We start from the raw sequence: 20,655 nt of genomic DNA on the forward strand, positions 1-20,655 counted from the left end.
TGTGGATTAGATGCAATGGAAGCATTTTGTGTACAGGTGTGGAGTCATTAGTCTTCCCTGACAAATCAGCTCTGTAATATAAAAAAGCAAAAAGCTTTTTGATAAGTTTGGAAAGCCATTTCTCTTAACTGCATTTCACATGGGTTTTGGATGTAAGTGATGTTTGTTACTATCTGATAGTGGAGGTGGCATGACTCACTCTGTAGGCTTAGGTTACTCCTTACCTATCAAAAGTAAATATGTTCCTTGTTTGTGTGACATTCACTGAAGCTAGTTGTTTGACAATATTTCCGGAAGGGAAGCATCACGCTGAAATGAAACATCCACATAGCTGTTTTTCCAGTTTTATTGAAATATAACTTTAACTTTATCCATTCACCATATGTTAAAAAAATCTGAACTTCACACTAAAGACATACATAAGCATTTTAATCATATGTAGGTACTAAATGGTAGGCAGTCAACGGCCAGGGAGGTGTATTACCAGTACTACCTGCCTGGGTATCAGGAAGGTTAGTTACGTCTGCGTAGTGAGTCAGCACTTCGGTGACTGTCAAGTTGCACTCCTCTTACAAAGGTATCTCTTTTCTTTTTGCCTCCAAAACATTTGGATTTCTGGCATTCTGTCCAGAAACATAAATACTCTTCTTGTAATATAAAACACTTGACAACACTTGACTCACACAGTTCATTCTTCATAACTCTAGATTTTCCTGCAGTGAGCACTATGCACTAGCCCTGCCTTTAGGAAAATGTTAAGAGCAATAGATAGAAGTAGTAAGTAAGAAGATTCAGGCAGAAGGGTAGAAGTCGTAGGTAGGAACATTAGGCTTGAGCATTAGGTCGAAGCAGTTAGTAGGAACATTAGGTAGGAGCCTCTGTAAACACTGCACTAGAAGTGCCCTCTGCCAGTGGCCTGTTGAGAGTGAGGCACTAAAGGCTAAAAAGCAGCATAGGAGTTCACTAGTAATGAAGTCTCTATTGCCGTGACCACCCCACTGACAAAATTCCATTTTGGAACAGGTATCTGAGATATAGATGGATTTAAGTATCTGCATCAATTAAGTTACTTTAACACAGATACAAAGGATTTATTTTGCTTGTGCTTCCTTCCAGAAAAGCTTAATGGCTGGATGTCCTTTCTTTGTAACCACCATTGTTCTCTGCTTATCATCAGAGTATATTAAAACTCCTTTACTTGATGCAAAGTTGGATAACAATGAAAAATCATGAATGGACATGAAATCTTTGTAGAGCACACCTTCACTGAATTCTAGGCGTTCTCTCTCCATCTCCCACAGCTTTATCTGTAATGAAACGAATACTATACCACTGCACCATATATCTTTATTCATAAAGAAAAATAATAACGATTTTCATTAGCTTTCTTACATCGCACATTTTTTTGTGCCTACAATCTTAAACAGTGTCCTTAACATTTTCATAAAATACGAGGAAGACAAAAAAAAGAGTAAAGAGAAGGCAATGTTTCTGGTAGGGATACAGTGAAGAGTGAGAAAGGAAAGGAAAAAAAAGGAGGAAAAAAAAAAAGAAAGGAAGAAAAAAGTTGACAAGGTGAAGGAGTAATGAATGGGGGAAAGGATGAAAAGAAGCAGAGAAGAAAGATAGGATGGAGAAAGGAAAAGTTGATGAGTGGCAACCTGAGGAGAAAGAAAAGAGGCAAAGAGAAAATGGCAAAAGTGGTGAGGAGTGGAAGAAGGTTGAGAAGTGGAAAAAAAAAAAAAAAGAGTATGAAAAGAATGAGAGAGTGGGTAGAATGATTGGAGGGAAATGTAGTACAGGAAACAGAAGGAAGGGAAAAAGGACAGGAGAAGGAGAGAGTAGTAGAAGAAAAAAGATAACAGAGATGAAACTAGAAAATATAAAAGAAAATAGAGGAAAGGTAAAGAAGGAGAGGGTCAAGTAAAAGGAACTGAGAGGAGGGAAAGGGGAAAATGAATTCATGCCAAAACAGATGGAGAAACAGTCAGGAAAATAAAGCTGAAAAAGGGATTAAGATGAGGAAAAGAATGAGAACATACTGCAAGAAAGACTAAAAAGAGGAAAAAAAAATGAAGGTAAAGAAAGATGGAAAAAAATGAGGAGTAAAAGAGAATGAAAGGAGGACAGAAGAAGGTTTAAGAAAAGTAGAGAGACATGAGAATGATTGAAGAGAATAAGGAGTAAAGAAAAAAAGGAGAGGGAAAAATAAGAAAAATACATGAAGAGGAAAGCAAAGAAAGAGAGAAAGATACTAATAGGAAAATAGGAAAAGAATATGGAAGAGGGTTACAAAAATAAAGAAAAGATGAAAAAAAAGAAACAAGAAAAAAAAATTAAGCCGAGAACATAGCATGTACGGAAAGGAACAGGATGAGATAAAGTAGTACGAGGAAGGGTAAGGAGAGAAGATGAGTGAAGAGGAAGGAAGAACAGAAGACAAGATGGAGCTGGAAAAAGAGTACATGAGAAAGTCGGACAATGGAGAACCCACTGGTCCTTGTCTAGGTTATCTGTTGTGAAGAAGAAAGTGGAGGAGAAAGAAAAATGTAAATCTAAGTAAGCCAGCAAAACTAATGTAGGCAAGGTTTACTGCAGTGCTGAAGTCAGCTCGTGAGCCACCCAACAGAGGAAGTGGAAGGTTACTGTTTACACACATACATTCAGACATATTTATGTCATCAATTACACATATTTACATAATTTTCTACACTTTATCATTACTTCTGAAGTGTTGTAGTCACTGAAATAAACACCTATAGTGATTAAGGCAACACCTAGCAGCCATATAAATGTTAAAATATTAGCAGGGGAGTTAAACAAAGCCCAGGAACATGTGATTTCACATGATGACTTCCTGTGCCTACTTCAAAAGTCATAAAGTGATGCATCCCAGCATTTTAAGGTTACACAAATTAATAGAATAAACTGATTTTATATCACATGATCTCCACTTACGAGTAGGCTGATGCATGTGGTATTCTAACAAATGCTAATTGCTACAACTTCATATGCTGAAGACCCAGTTGCAATGCAAAAAATATTTGCTGAAGAAATTATGCATGCTCATGTAACTATCAAAAATATGAAACAAGTCTTGCACAAGTATAACGCATGATGGCATTAGTATGGGAAAACAATATGAAAAATATTTTGAAATCATACTACCAATCTTTACATGACAACAAAGTATCATATCTGAAAATCTGGTCACTAAATGGTTTGCAGTGTGAAAAGGACCATCTCTTGGGAAAAGATCACTTCTCCCATGGTTGAGCTTTCCTGGTTAACTGAGATCAACTCATTCACTATCTAATGAAATGGTTCTCTGTCTCTCTGTATCAACACTCTAGGCCTAGCCCAGGCAGTGAAGATATAAGACCCCGAAGACTACTCTAGTATACTCCAGGCATCTAAGGCACTCGCTTTTAACTTTTCTGTCAAACTAACCTATACACTATGACAAGAAAATAGTATTCATATTGAATGAAGTTGAATTCTGCATGCACCTAGAAAACTTTCTTACAGTAATTGATTACTTTTTGTTAGCCTGAATGACTATCTTGTAGAGTATAGTACAAAATCTTACCTGGTCTGCCACAGTACGGGGAACAACTGAATTTAGCTTGAACATCTGAGGATGACAGTGCTGCTTCAGGAAACTTATAATCTGCTCTGCTCCAATACCTTTCAAGAAAGCACGTCGAACACTGCTACGGGAGATGCTTGCCACCACCATATTGGGGAATCTACAAATGTTATAGATGTAGTACAAACTATGACATTAATTTCTCATAATCAAATTAATAAAGGTATTTCAAACACTTGGTTTGTTCACACTATTTCAACCACTATGCACTGTTGCTTCAGTAACAATATACACAATGGAAGCAATAATCAAAATGTAGGTGAAACTTAAGGTCCCATTTCTCAGTCTCTTTCACAGCCACTGGTTGGGACTACAGGTCATACTGTCTAGTGATGCTGTGTGTGTTCCCATGTGCAAAGATTGCAGGGCAACTGAGTACTCAGTGTCTTCTTTGTGGTAACTACATCACGTGCATGAAGAGTCTTGGGATATGTTCAAACACTATTTGTAGTTTTAGGAATGGCTGACATTCAGAGCATAGACTGGAAAGCGTGACTCATGTTTATCTGGGGAGTGTGGCTTATGATGGGTGTATGTGTGGTGGGGTATGGCTTAAGAAGTGAGATGGGAGGGTGGTTCATTAATGCTTGAAAGGGTATTTTGGTGTGTATATGTTTTTCAGTGTTATATGTGTTGGAGATGGGGGAATCTGGAAGCTGAGAAATCCTGAAATGTGAGGTAAGGGTAAACATTTTATTTTTACTTGAGCATTGGTGATTCGTCATGAAGCTTAAGTGGGAAGGGTCAAATGCTGTTGAATCAAATTGAGTGCTGAGCATGTTGAGGTGGGATCTCACTGGGACAACCTTTGTTTCTCTGCATTGGTGTTGAGTGGTTTTGGGTGCTAGGCAGCCAGTGATCATTCTGAGTGGACTACATTGTGTGGTTTGCAGCTTTATTTATTTTTGAGAGAGGGAAGATCAGGCAGGCGAGGCATAGTCTAGAGTGGAGCAGAGAAATTGTTTGTAGTGGATGTCAAGGGATTTTTATTCTGTCCACATCTGGTGCATGATAGTGTTCTCGGGGCATTTAGTCTTTGTTACTTTGTGTTGATGTTATTGGCATGGGGAGTGAATGTTGTGTGTGATGCCTAAAATGGTTGATGTTTTATTCAGTGGGAGTGATTGTCCATTCAAAGTGACTGGAGGGTGTAAATTGGACTCATGCCTGTCTAAAGAAGGATTGAAGATTTCTGTGGAGATGCAGACATTCTGTTTTGGGTGAGCCACTGCTCCAACTGTGTAATACATTTCTGCATGTCTGCTACAGCTACTGTGGAGTCAGGGTGTTATGATGTGATTGTAAGGTTGTCTGCATATGAAAGACCTTCATGCTGTGGTTTGCTGGAGGCAGTGGGAGGTTGTGTAGGAAGAGATCTCTAGTATCAAAACTGCTGACTCACTCACTCGCCCCTATCCATTATCCATCACTCTTCTCATGGCCAGGTGCATAAGCACTAATAATCACTCGCCTCTTGTAATTCGCTTTCATTTTTACCTACGTCATTCTGGGACTTATTGCACTCACACATTCTCATAACTCTTCCTTCAACAAATGTGCTAGTGCTTCCTTAGCTCTTGATCTCACACTAACCCTTCACTTTACCTCCAAGATATTCTCAAACCACTCTTCTCCCTTTCCCTGAGCTGTTTCACTCTGAGCTAGAACATCTAGGTTCCTTTCCTCAAACATACTGCCTGTCTCTCCCTTCTACTCATCTTGGTTACATCCATACACATTTAGACACCGCAACTGAGCCTTCAAGAAGGATAAGCACTCCTTGCTCGATTCCTTCTTCTGTTCAAAGAAATTGAAATGCAAGAAGGGGAAAGGTTCCATCCCCCTTCTCCAACCACTCCTAGGTGCCTTCTATAACTAGACCCCACAGACCTATCCATGGTTTCCCCACGGTCACTTCTTATGTACTGGTTCAGTCCACTGACTACATTATTCCCCCACTTTCTTTTTTTTCTTACCACATTGCTCCACTTCACTTTATCCTGGACATGCTTTTCACCCTGTTGTGTGTTGGGTCGGTAAGCACTCAAAATCTTTTCACCCCATTATTCCATTTCTTGCCTGGTCTCTCCTTTCTCCCCACAATATATTCATTTTCCTCCTCGTAACATTCTTTTAGCAATTGATTTTTGAGATTCTGTCTTCTCGTCCAATTCTCATAACATTTACTTACTTTCATCACTTTGCACTTGCTCCTATTTATCTTCAGTCCATTTCCTTCAAGGCTTGAAATTCATCAAAAATTTTCTTGCCCCACAAAAACACTTTGACATCATCTGGACATGTAAAAATAGTAGTGTTTGGTTTAAATAGTAAACTTAAAATTTCCAAATGAAACATTTCTGTGCTAAGAAATGGAGTAGTTACATACAGAAAGCAACCATCCACCTGTCTTAATGAATGATCATCCCAAGTATAGGTTCCCTTGGATCGTGCAACTTATCTAAGTATAAATTTGACTAGTTGAGTTTGGTTGCTACAGCTAATTAGTTGGCAAGTTTAACTCACTGGCTTGACTCAGAAGCTTGTGATATGGGATGGTGTGACCACAGTACTACTAGTGAGACAATGTGACTTCCAAACAAAATCAATCTAAGTCCCAATGTTGGAAAGCATCCATATTGAGAATCTGTACAGCTAGGTTTCGAGCACAGAGAAAGACACTGTACTGGCTTTATATATAAAAAGAATGAGTCTTGTGTAAAACCATCCAAGATTTTGCTGCTGTTTTCCTGGGTGTGCCAGATGATTGCATTCAAACCTTATGGAGGATTATAAAGAACTGCTTGACTCTCAAAATGTTTGATCAAAGCTATTGGTTATGTTCATCATTCTGTCAAGTTATGTCAAAACTAATAGAAAACAGTGATGTATGTTATTCCTTACCTGCCTTCTATATCAGAAAAAATGTTGAGAAGTGATATCTGGAGCTCTGAGGTGGTATAGGCATATATTCGGTAATTTGTCTCAATCACTAAGTATCCTTGCTTTGGAACATCAATTGTACCCTGATAAGGATAAATTCATTAGATACAGATTTCTATTCAGTCATCATTTGAACACTAAAAATGATCAATCATTGGTCCACAAGACCACAAAACATAGAAAAGAACTACAGGATTTTTTCAGAGAACTGCTGTGAATTCCATAATACCAAAGAATAGCGTTAGCTGGGCTACTGCATACATACTTAACAACTGCCAAAAGAAAAAAATCAAATTTAAGATTGGAATATGCAAGATGCTCCAAAAAACTAAATAGCATCTGTGGATTTATTTGGAGCAGATTAAATGTGTAGTTTGTCATCCATTCACTCACATCTTTAACTATGTTCAGTGTGTTAAAGGAAACATAGTCTTCAAATAAAAGGTCTTATGATTGTGCATCATCATTACACAGCAGGATCATTAATCGTCCTGTTTTGTTGCATTTCAGTACATTTCCTGCTGAAGCATGTGTTAGTCATAAACATAACCCTGTCACAATATGTGGGTGTTTTAGAACAGACTGATTCAAATTTAAGATCTTTCGATTCCTTCTTAGGCTGATAAGGAGTGCAGTGAAAAGTTGGCCCTACTGCAGGCTCTATCAACTCTGCTGTGTATTTCAGTAATACATGAGAGTTAAGAAGCATTGGAAAACCCTCTTGGAACAGTTAAGAAGAAGAATGGATTCCCAGATTTTTGTTATTCTTTTGTAATACCTAAGAGGAGATGGGGGAAAACATTAATTTTAAGCTTGAAAGTTTTAGGAAATAGAGCTCGAAGAAACTTAAGAATAGCCTCTACCTCTAGGAGAAAGATGAACCACAGCTTTTTGTCTGCATTATACCAAACCTTAGGATTCTCCAAAGAGCATAAGCATTTTGTATGCACTGTCAGTGAGAGAAAAGGGGCATCATGGACAATGTGTAAAGATGAATCACCAGTGAATATGACAAGCAAAGGCACTGGGTAGGTGCTGCTGAGTCTAAGAAAAGAAGGAACTCTCTCATATAAGTAAGCACTCTGGAGATATATTCAACATGCTCATAAGCAAACTCAGCCTCTAAAAGGGCTAAAGGAAATGAATTGGTTTGATTGAGGGGAGATTCTATGTCCTTAGGGCTCAGGAACATAAGGGTTAGCAAGTGAAAAATAAATCCAAGGGAAAAAGCTGATGAAAAAAAGGTCTTTTGTCTCCTCAAGTTACCACTGAAATTTTAGGAATACTGATACTGGCTGTCTGATCTCTTATGGCTATTTGACATGAAGAGGATCTCTCTCATAGAAAAGGTTTGTTCTCAGAACTCATTACCTCAACCCAGCCCCCTGTAAATGTTGTTCAACTAGAACCATCAGACAGTCAGTGTTGTCCAAAAACAGACAGCAAGGATCACCAAAATCTTTCTTTTTAGATTTGACGTTACATCCTTTTCAAAGAAACAAATCTCAGAAGGAAAACTGGAGCTATCCCACTTATGTTGCCTCAGAAGCTGGCACTGTGGGGAAGATGAACAGGAGGGGATGGGCAAGGCCCCCATAATTATAATTAGTTCTTGTCGAGGTATGATTTACTAAAAATTAGAAAAAATGGATGCTTTCTCCAGTCAAAATAAAAGGTAGCTATGCACCACAATTTTCACTCTTTTTTTTGGGAGGGGACAAGATGAACATAAGAAAACAAACCTCCTCACCTGGACAGATAGGTATCCACAGGAGAACCTAATCCTTGCAAAGGGAGGGGAGCAAGATCAGCCCTTACTTAAGTCTGAGACAGGATGAGATGACCAAATGTGGTGTTCTAACTTTCTCCAAAACATCAAAAAAATAATTCCACTGGTGCAGTGTTTGACAGTACCCCTCAAGAGTTTGAAATGAATGCCATATTGAATGTATTGGCATTTATGCACACAGGGAGGGAACTTGACAATGGTACCAAATACCCATGCTGCCATAATGATATGCACAATGAATAATCTTACATCAACTTTTTTTTAGCACAGTGCAGTACAACTATACTGATATTGTGTAATATGATGCTCATTTGTTGATTTTCTGTATTGGTATTATGTATTCATTAATACTAGCCACTGGCTTATACATGTCAGAAGTGGAGGAAGCTAGGGGAAAGGATAAACAGAAAAGGAGATGGGAGGATGGAGTGAAAGAGGCTATGAGTTTTCAGAGCCTAAACATTGAGAAAGGTGAGAAGCATGCATGGTATAGAGAGAACTGCAATGATTGTGATATACAGGGGGCAATTCATGTCAAAGGGTTGAACTACAGAATTGGAAGCAGTCACGGGGGCTTTGTTGTAGATGAGAGCCCTACTTTTGGAACAATATACATGATAGCTAGGGAGGATTAGAGCAAATGACGAAATTCTTCATCAGTTTCTGGCACTATCTTCCTAATGCGGGATCTGGCACATGAATATGGAATGAAAAAATTAGCAATTTGGCTAGCTGTTCATGTTTTTTTCATAATTTTCAGTGAAGCATTAAAATAAAAATTCAATTTTTTCAAGTGTATTAGCAAAAGGGTTTCCTCTCCTCATTTGTTGTTTGGATTGCATTCATCTTGCCTTTCACTGTTTATCATGGTTTATTATATATTCAAGTAATACCAGTAAGTTGACAAGCTTTTCATGGTTTTCATCACTTTCAGATGAGCACAGAATGAATATTAATTTACTAAAAGTGTGGGAAGGAGGAAGGCCCACTGCCTGGCTATTGCCTGCACACCCTTGTTTGTATATTTACACTGATAAGTACAGTGTACTTATTTATACAGTACATTCCATGGTATTTACAATTCTCCACTATAAATTTCTTATTATTGTATACTTGACAACACAGACCTGTGCAATATCTCAGAATGAGGAAGCAGTAAATCTGGTGAAACTTAATAGTGCTAAAATGCAATCTTTATCTATATTTCTTTCTTAATATCACTAATTTCCCTCTGTTAAATTTCAAAACACCAAAATTCATCCCTACAATTGCAAGCACATGTTGGGCATAACCATATCCTTAACTCTATCCAGGAAACCATAAATAATCAGCACTACAAATTCGGACTCCCAAAAGCTGGGGTTTTTGTATAAGTGCCAAAATTATTTTTCTTGTGAGCATTTATTTCATACCTACAGACGTCTGTCACCCAAGTATGGAATGTGGTTAACCACCTCTTTATCAATCAAAGTGGATTCAATAGCCTTCTAAATATCAATTCTCATGGCATCTACGTATCAACCTATATCTCTGACACCAGTCCCATTTAAGAACACCCTCAAGGGGGCGGTGAATTCCGGTGCAGCTTCTTAGTCTCTTAGTGCCACATCCTTAACAGGCCACTAGCAGGGGGTAACTCTAGCATTTCATCCCTCTCTAACCATCTCTCTTTATCTCCCATAATGCTGCTGCCCTCTCCATGTTCCAATAGTATTATCTTATCTCTTGTAAGCTGTCTGCATGTGTCCCTGCCACCAAAGACTGAACCTGCAGCATATATCTGCCTGCTTCCTATAGTTGTTATGTGGAGATAAGCCACATGGGGAATGTCCATTATGATACCTCCTGCTTCAATTGAACAGCCATGCTATGGAACACTCTCTCTACTTTCATCTTTCTCTCTTCCTTTATTTTTTCAACATTTAATTCTTTCACTGCGTAATTTCACATTCGGTTCAAAAAAAAACGTGTCGGTCACAAAAAAATTAATATATTAATATGATCTTTTTAACTTTTCCAATATGAAAAAATCAAGTTTTCATATCAACACCAACATTACTGAAAAACTTTATGAAATGGAAAATTGTGCCTTAAAAAAAAAGTGAAAATGAAATATTTTATAGATTTGGAAATACGTATATTCAGTGACCTGGGTAGTTCAAATAAGGTCAAAACTACTTCAAAAGTATAATTCTTATAAGCAAAATACAGATTCAAAATGAATAATCTTATATGTAAACCAGAACCCATCAATTAGTTGCAAATTCGATAAAACAAATTTGGATTCATCTACAGTAAAATGAACAAAACATTACAATCATGCTGCTTTTATTTTGACAATCACATAAGCAAAAAACAACTTATAACAGCAGCTTTATGTACAATGGCTAGTCTTGACTTTTTTTGGGGTATGTTACATCTAGAAGCAATGGATTAGAGATAGGATTATTATTTGGACAGTTAGGGCAAAAGTATGTTGTCTGCTTCCTCTTGCACTGGCCTTTACCTCTTTTCGAGCACTGGAAGAGTAAAAATTGAGAACATAACTGGGCTTTGTATTTTTGTCTCTGACCTTTTTGTCAACCTACTCTCTAACGGTATAAAATTCCCACGCCATATGATGCCAGCACAGTCAATGTCTGGCCGTCGATTCATGGACAGAGAGAGTCCTTCCTTATCACACACAAGGGAATGTTTTCTGTCGGCCATGGAGCAGAGTTACTTCACATGCGTATAGCAGTGAAAGGGTTAAGACCTTGGTCTACAAACACCTTAGGAGATCTTGATAAATTACCTTCATCCTTTTTCTTGCCCAATTATTCTTTAACCTGCTTGTGCCATGATGCTCAGGAAAACATACAGAATTTTTGTCAAAGAGGAGAATTGTCATAGGTTGGGATTAGAAGCCCATTTTTGATACAGAAACACATTCACATACACTGAATTTGATTATTCCAACATTTCTAGGAACGTAACCCTTTATAAAATCATTAGTACTGACATGTGGCTGGTGAGTTGGCAGGTAAGAACATACAAACCTCTTACAACAGGCAAACTGCTTTCTTAATAGATGTCCCCTAAGCAAAAAATCTGTTAAAAGGGGCCCATACACTGTGTTCCTGTCAGTGTCAATTCTGATTTTAATACATGGTATAGAATAGCTTTCTTTGGTAATAGTAATGACTCTGTAGTGTTATCCTTGCGTGGGAAAAAAAAGATTTCAATGTAGGACATGGTAGACTGGCTGATTCATTTTGTCATCTCCTACTTATCAAGTATCATTTCAATGTCAGAGGAAGGTAATCCAAGTGAGTGATGGGCACCTTCCTCAACACTGATTATTACTTGCATCTTTAAGTCTATATAAATCAGTTTCCTAGGCACATTGGGTGCCTTACTTATACTTGCACTTGCAGGCTGTTTTCTAGACTTGACAGGTTTGAAATATTCCCTAAATTCACATGGAGATAGCTAAAAAGAGAGCAACCAAGAATGAACTGACACGAATTATAGTGGACTGTACACAACTGGCTTAGAGAATGTAAACAAAGATGACAGCAGATATATTTTGTTAGTTCTTTTTTAAGTCTAATGAATCTAATTCTCATCTGTAATGAGTATTATATTTACTCATTCTATTAAATAATTACTTTTTTCATGTCTGTTAAATAAAAATCTGTTTCATGAGGCTCCATCAAAAGAGGTCTCTTTCCGTACGTTTACTGAATCTTTCAGTTACCACTTCTGATTTGGATGGACATCAGTCTGCTGGTGTTATCACTCGGTATATGTTGTTTTATCCGAGCACCTGTATTTGTGTAAGGGCTTTATGTTATATGAAAGGTGAAGACACCATTACCACATATCTCTTTACATCTGCCTTGCCAGCAGCAGGTAACAATAAATTTCAATGGGGTGGCAAGTTTGGTTTCTAATCAAGGGCTATGTCTGTATTCTGTTGTTTATAAGTTGAGGAGTTCTCTAACTTTTATATTAAATGCCATTTACACCGAGTTATAAATTTGGAAACAGAATCAATGATGAAACAGAATATTCATTTATTTATTTTACTTTGTCGCTGTCTCCTGCATTAGCGAGGTAGCACAAGGAAACAGACGAAAGAATGGCCCAACCCACCCACATACACATGTGTATACATACACGTCCACACATGCAAATATACATAACTATACATCTCAACGTATACATACACACACAGACATATACATATATACACATGTACATAATTCATAGTCTGCCTTTATTCATTCCCATCACCACCCCACCACACATGAAATAACAACCCCCTCCCCCCGCATGTGCACGAGGTAGCACTAGGAAAAGACAACAAAGGCCACATTCATTCACACTCAGTCTCTAGCTGTCATGTAATAATGCACTGAAACCACAGCTCCCTTTTCACATCCGAGCCCCACAGAACTTTCCATGGTTTACCCCAGACGCTTCACATGCCCTGGTTCAATCCACTGACAGCACATCGACCCCAGTATACCACATCGTTCCAATTCACTCTATTCCTTGCACACCTTTCACCCTCCTGCATGTTCAGGCCCCAATCACTCAAAATTTTTTTCACTCTATCTTTCCACCTCCAATTTGGTCTCCCACTTCTCCTCGTTCCCTCCACCTCTGACACATATATCCTCTTGGTCAATCTTTCCTCACTCATTCTCTCCATGTGACCAAACCATTTCAAAACACCCTCTTCTGCTCTCTCAACCACACTCTTTTTATTACCACACATCTCTCTTACCCTATTATTACTTACTTGATCAAACCACCTCACACCACATATTGTCCTCAAACATCTCATTTCCAGCACATTCACCCTCCTCCACACAACTCTATCTATAGCCCATGCCTCGCAACCATATAACATTGTTGGAACCACTATTCCTTCAAACATACCCATTTTTGCTTTCCGAGATAATGTTCTCGACTTCCCCACATTCTTCAACGCTCCCAGAATGTTCGCCCCCCTCCCCTACCCTATGATTCACTTCTGCTTCCATGGTTCCATCCGCTGCCAAATCCACTCTCAGATATCTAAAACACTTCACTTCCTCCAGGTTTTCTCCATTCAAACTTACCTCCCAAGTGACTTGTCCCTCAACCCTACTGTACCTAATAACCTTACTCTTATTCACATTCACTCTCAGCTTTCTTCTTTCACACACTTTACCAAACTCAGTCACCAGCTTCTGCAGTTTCTCACACGAATCAATGAAATAAAAAAAAGTCAATATTCTCAGCACTTCACAGGAGTTAAAAAAAAAAACTTGATGCATATACACCTTGTAAGAGATAGAAGAAGGAAAACAGTGGGAACTCTACAATCATATCACTGTAGCTCAGAAACAAACAAATTACAAACAAAGAATTCCTCCTAGGTTGACTATCACAGGATTATCACAGATTTTTTCCTTACTTCTTTTACTGCAAACTCAGACTGAGCTATTAATGGATTTCCATGCACTGAAAATCTGTATTAATAAATATCTAGATAGTGAGACTTCTGATGCTAGTAAATTTACAATATAGTCTGACAAAAATTCAAGCAATGCTGTTAAAGTTTCCATAATTAAAGCTTAGACATGGGTATGCACAGACAGTATTTGGTATCTGTACTATAAAACCCAGCAATGGAGTTTATGACAGAAGAATGCATAACAAACAAACCTTGTTCTGCCCAGCAGTGATGTTAAGAGCCAATCTTGTAGGATAAAATCTACCAGAAATACGTTTACGCAAGTAAACCAGACCAAATTCACGAAGATGCTGCAGGAAAGTGAGGAGTTCATTGTCCATGCCCTCCATGCTGTAATCCTTAGAAAGAAAAACTTATTTGTTAATGTAATCTCATGCAAGCAGATTCCACTTACCTAAGTAGGTTGGTGATGGTGTTATTTAGAGTTTGGATTTGTTCTCTGATTTCTAATGATGAACGGTTTTGTCTGAGCTAGTTTCTTCGTTGAATGAAATGCATAACTATGGGGAGAATTTTGGGTTAAATTTCTCTCTACGTCCTTTTAGTAAATGATATTTGCTGGCACAGTTGGAAGTGTCGATGAAGAGTGAGACAGCATGATTTGGGAATAGGAAATCATCTATGCTGAAGTTTTGGAACCATGTTTCCATGTACTAAGTGAAGGTTGGCCAGTCTGCTTCCCAGCTGTAGTTTGTGTAAATCTCTTTGATGGTTGAATGGATTGGGTGGGTAAGATGGAGTATTATCATGATGGCCAGGTAGTCAAATGAGAACTCAATGTTGTGTACTCCAAGCCATCAATGTGATGGGCATATGTAAGACAGGAGGAAAGTAGGTGTTGATTATACTATAGTTATTATGTAGTTTACCTCCATAAGGTTACAGCATGAGTGAAAATTAATCTTTAGGTTGGCTTTATCATTGGGAGTGTAGCCCTATCAAGTTCTGTAAACCTAATAGCTCAAGTTCAATTTCCAGACTTTTTTCATGAACTGCCATCATGCCCCCTAAAATGTACTCGTGCATCTTTTTACTATGTTGTCATGTGTCACAGCTAGATTTGCTATGACTTGTGTACTTAACAGGACTAACCTGCAAAGAGTTACCCATTCATAAAAAAGCTGAACAACTCAGTATTGTGATTTGATCAAAGATCTGTTAAATAATTTCTATCTCTGAAGAAAAAGGCCTCATGTTTAATTCAAATATGTAAAATATATTCTGTTAAAATGATACAGTATTCAAGAGACAAGAGATAATAACCCACTTTTCTTGTAAAATGCAATCTCTGTGTCATTTATATATAAGCGTTTCTTTAAAATAAAACAAAATCTTAAGCACACATGCCTCGTAAAATGAACTCCCGGAGGTCTTAAAGTTGATCTATATATGAAATAGTTCAATTCCTATAACTTCATATCCCATACGTTACTCATACTGTCATGCATAAATATTCAATCTATACAAGTCATTTGGTGTTTGGTTAGGTCACTTTCAAAATACAAATATGATCAAAAAACTGTAAATACCACTCACCTTACCAAGAATTGAGAAAGAGAGCTTGAAGAGGAATGTCAAACATGCCACAAGACTAAGACCCCGCTCTGTAACAGTCTCCAAGTATTTCAGGATAAAGTACCAAACTTGTGACGAAGTGTCAAGTAGCAGAAACTGAAATCCCGAACTTGTGATCTGCATATTGTCTGATTCATCACTACTGTAAACAGTGTAAAATAAATCTATCAATTGACCTAGCTTCAGTCATGAGCAAGAAATATCCATTTACACTTTATATAAAAACATTAGCATTTCTTTAAACTGTATCAATGCAGTCATCTTCAGTCACCTCACAGCCCCTACCACCACCAACACACTGTAGACACCCACCCATCTTAGAAAAATAATTTGCATTTATCCCCCTCACCACCCTATCCATAAACAAATTAAACAGCCATGGTGATATCACACGCTTCTGCCACAGACCCACTATCTTTTTTTTTAAATTACTCATCACTCTATACTCACACACATGCTTTACTCTCTTGAGAAGAACTTCTCCCTGTTTTTAACAGTTTTCCTTCCACAACATATATCAACAACACCTTCCACAAAGCTTTCTTTATTTCCACAAATGCCACAGCATACCTTACTCTCTATGTATTTCTCTACTTCTTCTTACTTATATTTCTTCTTCAAAGCAAACTCCTAATTCACACAGCACCAACCACTCCTGAAGCATCATTGTTCTTCTCAAGTCTAATGGTCTGTGCATGCATGCCACCACCCTCTCAATCACCATTCTCCCATAAAACTCATCAGGAATACTCAAAACCTTAAACATCTTTAATTTGAATATTCACTTTAGTCCCTAATGTCTTTACAGTCCATGTATATATATATACCAATGAACAACATTGTCACCCCTCCTTTCTTGACAAATATGTACAAATATATATCAGTACCTTTCAATCAGACCTGCATGAAGTAAAGTGCGCATGGCATCTCGGGAAATGGCTGTCTGGCCCCGTCCTGGCTGCACAAGGAACTGAAGAACACTTTCCCATCTATCCATTGCATATTTGTCAAGAAACTCAACATCTCGTTGATGTGGGTCTGGGTCCAAAGTAGCAGACATGGTCCAAGGTTTTCCTCTGAAAAAAATTTGAAGTACTTTAGACAAAATCTGATTCCTTTTACCAGTGGTGTGGAATGGGTAAAGAGGATGAGATCATTATCTACCAAAGTCGAATGTAACTTGGATAAGAAGTATTTCTTATATTTTATTTTGCTTTGTCACTGTCTCCTGTGTTAGCGAGGCATCGCAAGGAAACAGACAAAAGAATGGCCCAACCCACCCACATACACATGTCCACACACGCAAATATACATACCTATATATGTTGAGATATATATATATACACACACAGACATACATATATACACATGTACATAATTCATACTGTCTGCCTTTATTCATTCCCATCGCCACCTCGCCACACATGAAATAACAACCCCCTCCCCCTCATGTGTGCGAGGTAGTGCTAGGAAAAGACAACAAAGGCCCCATTTGTTCACACTCGGTCTCAAGCTGTAATGTAATAATGCACCAAAACCACAGCTCCCTTTCCACATCCAGGCCTCACAGAACTTTCCATGGTTTACCCCAGACGCTTCACATGCCCTGGTTCAATCCATTGACAGCACGTCGACCCCGTTATACCACATCATTCCAATTCACTCTATTCCTTGCATGCCTTTCACCATCCTGCATGTTCAGGCCCCAATCACTCAAAATCTTTTTCACTCCATCTTTCCACCTCCAATTCGGTCTCCCACTTCTCCTCGTTCCCTCCACCTCTGACACATATATCCTCTTGGTCAATCTTTCCTCACTCATTCTCTCCATGTGACCAAACCATTTCAAAACACCTTCTTCTTTTTATTACCACACATCTCTCTTACCCTATTATTACTTACTCGATCAAACCATCTCACATCACATATTGTCCTCAAACATCTCATTTCCAGCACATCCACCCTCCTGCGCACAACTCTGTCCATAGCCCACGCCTCGGAACCATACAACATTGCTGGAACCACTATTCCTTCAAACATACCCATTTTTGCTTTCCAAGATAATGTTTTCGACTTCCACACATTCTTCAAGGCTCCCAGAATTTTCGCCCCCTCCCCCACCTATGATTCACTTCCGCTAAATAATGTACTTTTCACTAGTTACAAGCATTTTTGAAAATCAATACCCAAATGCTAGGGTATTCTAACATCTGCTGACATAAGTAACTACATCACATTATGAAAAGCTTTTGTTTTCTTTTATACTTATTCATAGTGACCTGCTTTTGCAAGGTAATACCTATCTCATTTTGCTCACATCTATTCACTAGCTGTCATGTGTAATGCAGTGAAACCACAGCCTCTTGTTCACAACCAGGTGCTACAAAACTTCCTGTGATTTCCCCTGGCTGCTTTATATGCCCTGATTGAGTCCAGTGACAGCAAGGCAAAGTTATATCTAATTCTCTACTTGCTACATGGTAAGAACATATTTTGGCAAATACACACAAACAACCAACTCATTCACCTGCTTATTCTCTTTCTCTCTCACTTCTTAAGTAATCATACCTTTATTCACTTTCACTTCAGTATATTCTGTTGATCAGTCTTCCCATATCATTCATTTTTCAGAAGCATTTACCTATATCTTATGTGCCATCTTCCTATATTTACAACAACCAAAATGTAACCTTCCTTTAATCGTTTTGGCAGTTTATCATCTTTGCTTGTGCCTATGCAACAGGGAGAAAAAGAAAGAAAAAAGAACAAATTTTTGAAGGAGATAAGTAAATACTATGGCAGTTATGATACAAGAGAATTGAATAACTGTACTAAGGGATCTATCTGTATACAAGGGTAGGTGAAGTGGCAACTGAGGATGTAGCCTTGGTCAGGCTGGGGAGGCACAGGGTCCCTAGTGTATACAAAAGTCAAGAAAAGCATGCTTTGTACTAAAAGAAGAATGATAATTGGGATTATGTACATCAAAAGAAATCGGTCATGAGTAGAAACAAATAGGTGAGTGGGACTGGGAGTCAACAGGTATCAATACTGTTTATTGACGGGTGCCCAAAGAACAGGTTGTTTAATATCAAAATGCTCAGAGAAATAGTAGGTAGAAAGTCTGATCATTTCTTGAAGGAACCACCATCGCATATGCACAAAGGGTTATGGTCAGTGTTTACGTCAGGCCACCAACCTTATAGTGTCCCCATCACATAAGGAGTGAGAAAATTTACTAAAGCAACAAAAGGGGGAGGGAGTGGGGGGGCTGGAAATCCATTCCCTCCAGTTTTTTCCTTTTTCAAAACAAGGAGCAGAGAAGTAGGCCAAGTGAGGATTTTCCCTAAAAGGCTCAGTCCTCTGTTCTTAACACTACCTCGCTAATGCTGGAAATGGCGAATATATAAAACAAAAAATGCCATTATCTCCTTTATAATAACAACTCATACAGCTAAATTTCACCTTATGACAGCTGAAAATTAGGGTACAAACTTGTATAAGAACACATAACCCATCATAGTTTTGACATATTTGAAGAAAAGAATTTCATAATCTTAATGTCTAAAATATTTCAAGATTTTGTTGAGCTCTGGTTTCAGTGCATTACATGTGATTGCTATGTGGTTCATGTGCTCAAATGAAGCCACTGTTAATTTGTTCCAGATGCTACCTCGCTAAGGAAGGAAAAGCAGGGTAAATGTAGCCATATCATTATGTCTGCCGTGAACATTACTAGTACCCCATGGAGTACAGGAGATAAGGCTATCACCATAAACATGAAATTAGAGGTGTTTAGGAAGTTTGATGATAAAACAAAACTTGTGGCTATAACCAAGTCCACTAGCAACTCAAGCCCTCATCACCGCATTTTCTGGCAGTCTTCATTAAATAACATCTAAATAATTTGACATGGAGTGTGGCAAGTAATCATTAGCCTAAGTTGTTGCTTATATATTCCATACTTAAGACTTATATGAGAAATTGGTCCTCAGGAATGTAACCTTGTTTCATAGCATTTCAATTTCTAAGTATACTGACATTTCACATTGTGATAGGATTTTAAGGAATGTCACCCTGCTGCTGCTAATCAGAGGGTGCCAGTACTCAAGACACTTGGATTCCCTATCCATGATTTTCCTTTCTAGCCACCACACAATAGGAGTTGCTGGAAGAGATGTGGAAGGGGGTATGCAACATCATTCTCAGTCCCTCTTACACTACCTATCTACAGCCACTAAATATAATCCTCCTAGCTCTTTCCCTCCATCACCAGTTAACAGTTACGAGAGGTCTGTGCACATTCCCTGCCAAAGTCACCTCCTACCACCAGAAGTCCCTCCCATAATTTGCAGTTCACCACCACAGCCTTATCATATCTATCTAAGTGTGCACAGGCCACAGCAAAAGCAGCCCAATTCCAGCCACTTAGCCCATTGTTTTTAATACAACGGTCAGTTTGACACCTTCTCCCACTGTTGCAGCCCCTCTATTCACATACTATTGTATGTATTTTCTTTATGTTTTCTGCCCTTGGGTTATATGTGCCATCAAAAAACTAAGTACTATAATCATCTATCATGGAAAGCCAGTTGAGTATACCAGGCTAGATGTATGTAAGAGTAGTATCATGCACCAAACAGCTAATTATGGTGGAGCTATGCAGTTTCAGGAGAGGTAGAGGATTAGTGAAACAGGTATTTGAAAAAAACATTCTTGGAGACATAGTGACTTCAGTATAGCAACATAATATCCACCTCGATAATTTGTAATATTAGCACACATAAAGCACTTTAAAACTGTTTTATTATCTGAAATAGGGTACATAGGTTAACAAACATACTAACAGACATGTTATGTACATGAGGCAACAACATGGTACAAAAACCAGTATAACTTGGTACTGAAACCAGTATAAAATAATAAGAATTATTGTACAAAGGCAAAGGGGATAAGAGTGAGTGCTCAAATTACAGAGATATAAGTTTGTTGAGTATTCCTGGGAAATTATATGGGAGGGTATTGATTGAGAGGGTGAAGGCATGTACAGAGCATCCGATTGGGGAAGAGCAGTGTGGTTTCAGAAGTGGTAGAGGATGTGTGGATCAGGTGTTTGCTTTGAAGAATGTATGTGAGAAATACTTAGAAAAGCAAATGGATTTGTATGTAGCATTTATGGATCTGGAGAAG

The 20,655-nt window shown here is 38.2% G+C and overlaps 1 protein-coding gene across 2 annotated transcripts in view; it reads right to left on the reverse strand.

The window, feature by feature from the left end:
- Positions 1 to 330: 330 nt before the first annotated feature.
- Positions 331 to 20,655, reverse strand: part of mrn (general transcription factor IIH subunit 4 marionette) — a 34,213-nt gene continuing 13,888 nt past the window's right edge. The window contains exons 4-9 of one of the 2 annotated variants that reach the window (XM_071693610.1): positions 16,353 to 16,541; positions 15,427 to 15,607; positions 14,082 to 14,228; positions 6,554 to 6,675; positions 3,590 to 3,749; positions 331 to 1,307 (exon numbers count right to left, since the gene is read on the reverse strand). In XM_071693610.1, the coding sequence (XP_071549711.1) occupies positions 1,092 to 1,307; positions 3,590 to 3,749; positions 6,554 to 6,675; positions 14,082 to 14,228; positions 15,427 to 15,607; positions 16,353 to 16,541 (1,015 nt within the window). In that variant the 3' untranslated portion in view covers positions 331 to 1,091. The remainder of the gene's footprint in view (positions 1,308 to 3,589; positions 3,750 to 6,553; positions 6,676 to 14,081; positions 14,229 to 15,426; positions 15,608 to 16,352; positions 16,542 to 20,655) is intronic. The other variant, XM_071693611.1, reaches the window with a different exon arrangement.

This window comes from Panulirus ornatus, chromosome 56 (genome assembly GCF_036320965.1).
Source record: "Panulirus ornatus isolate Po-2019 chromosome 56, ASM3632096v1, whole genome shotgun sequence".
In the NCBI taxonomy this organism is placed as follows: domain Eukaryota; kingdom Metazoa; phylum Arthropoda; class Malacostraca; order Decapoda; family Palinuridae; genus Panulirus; species Panulirus ornatus.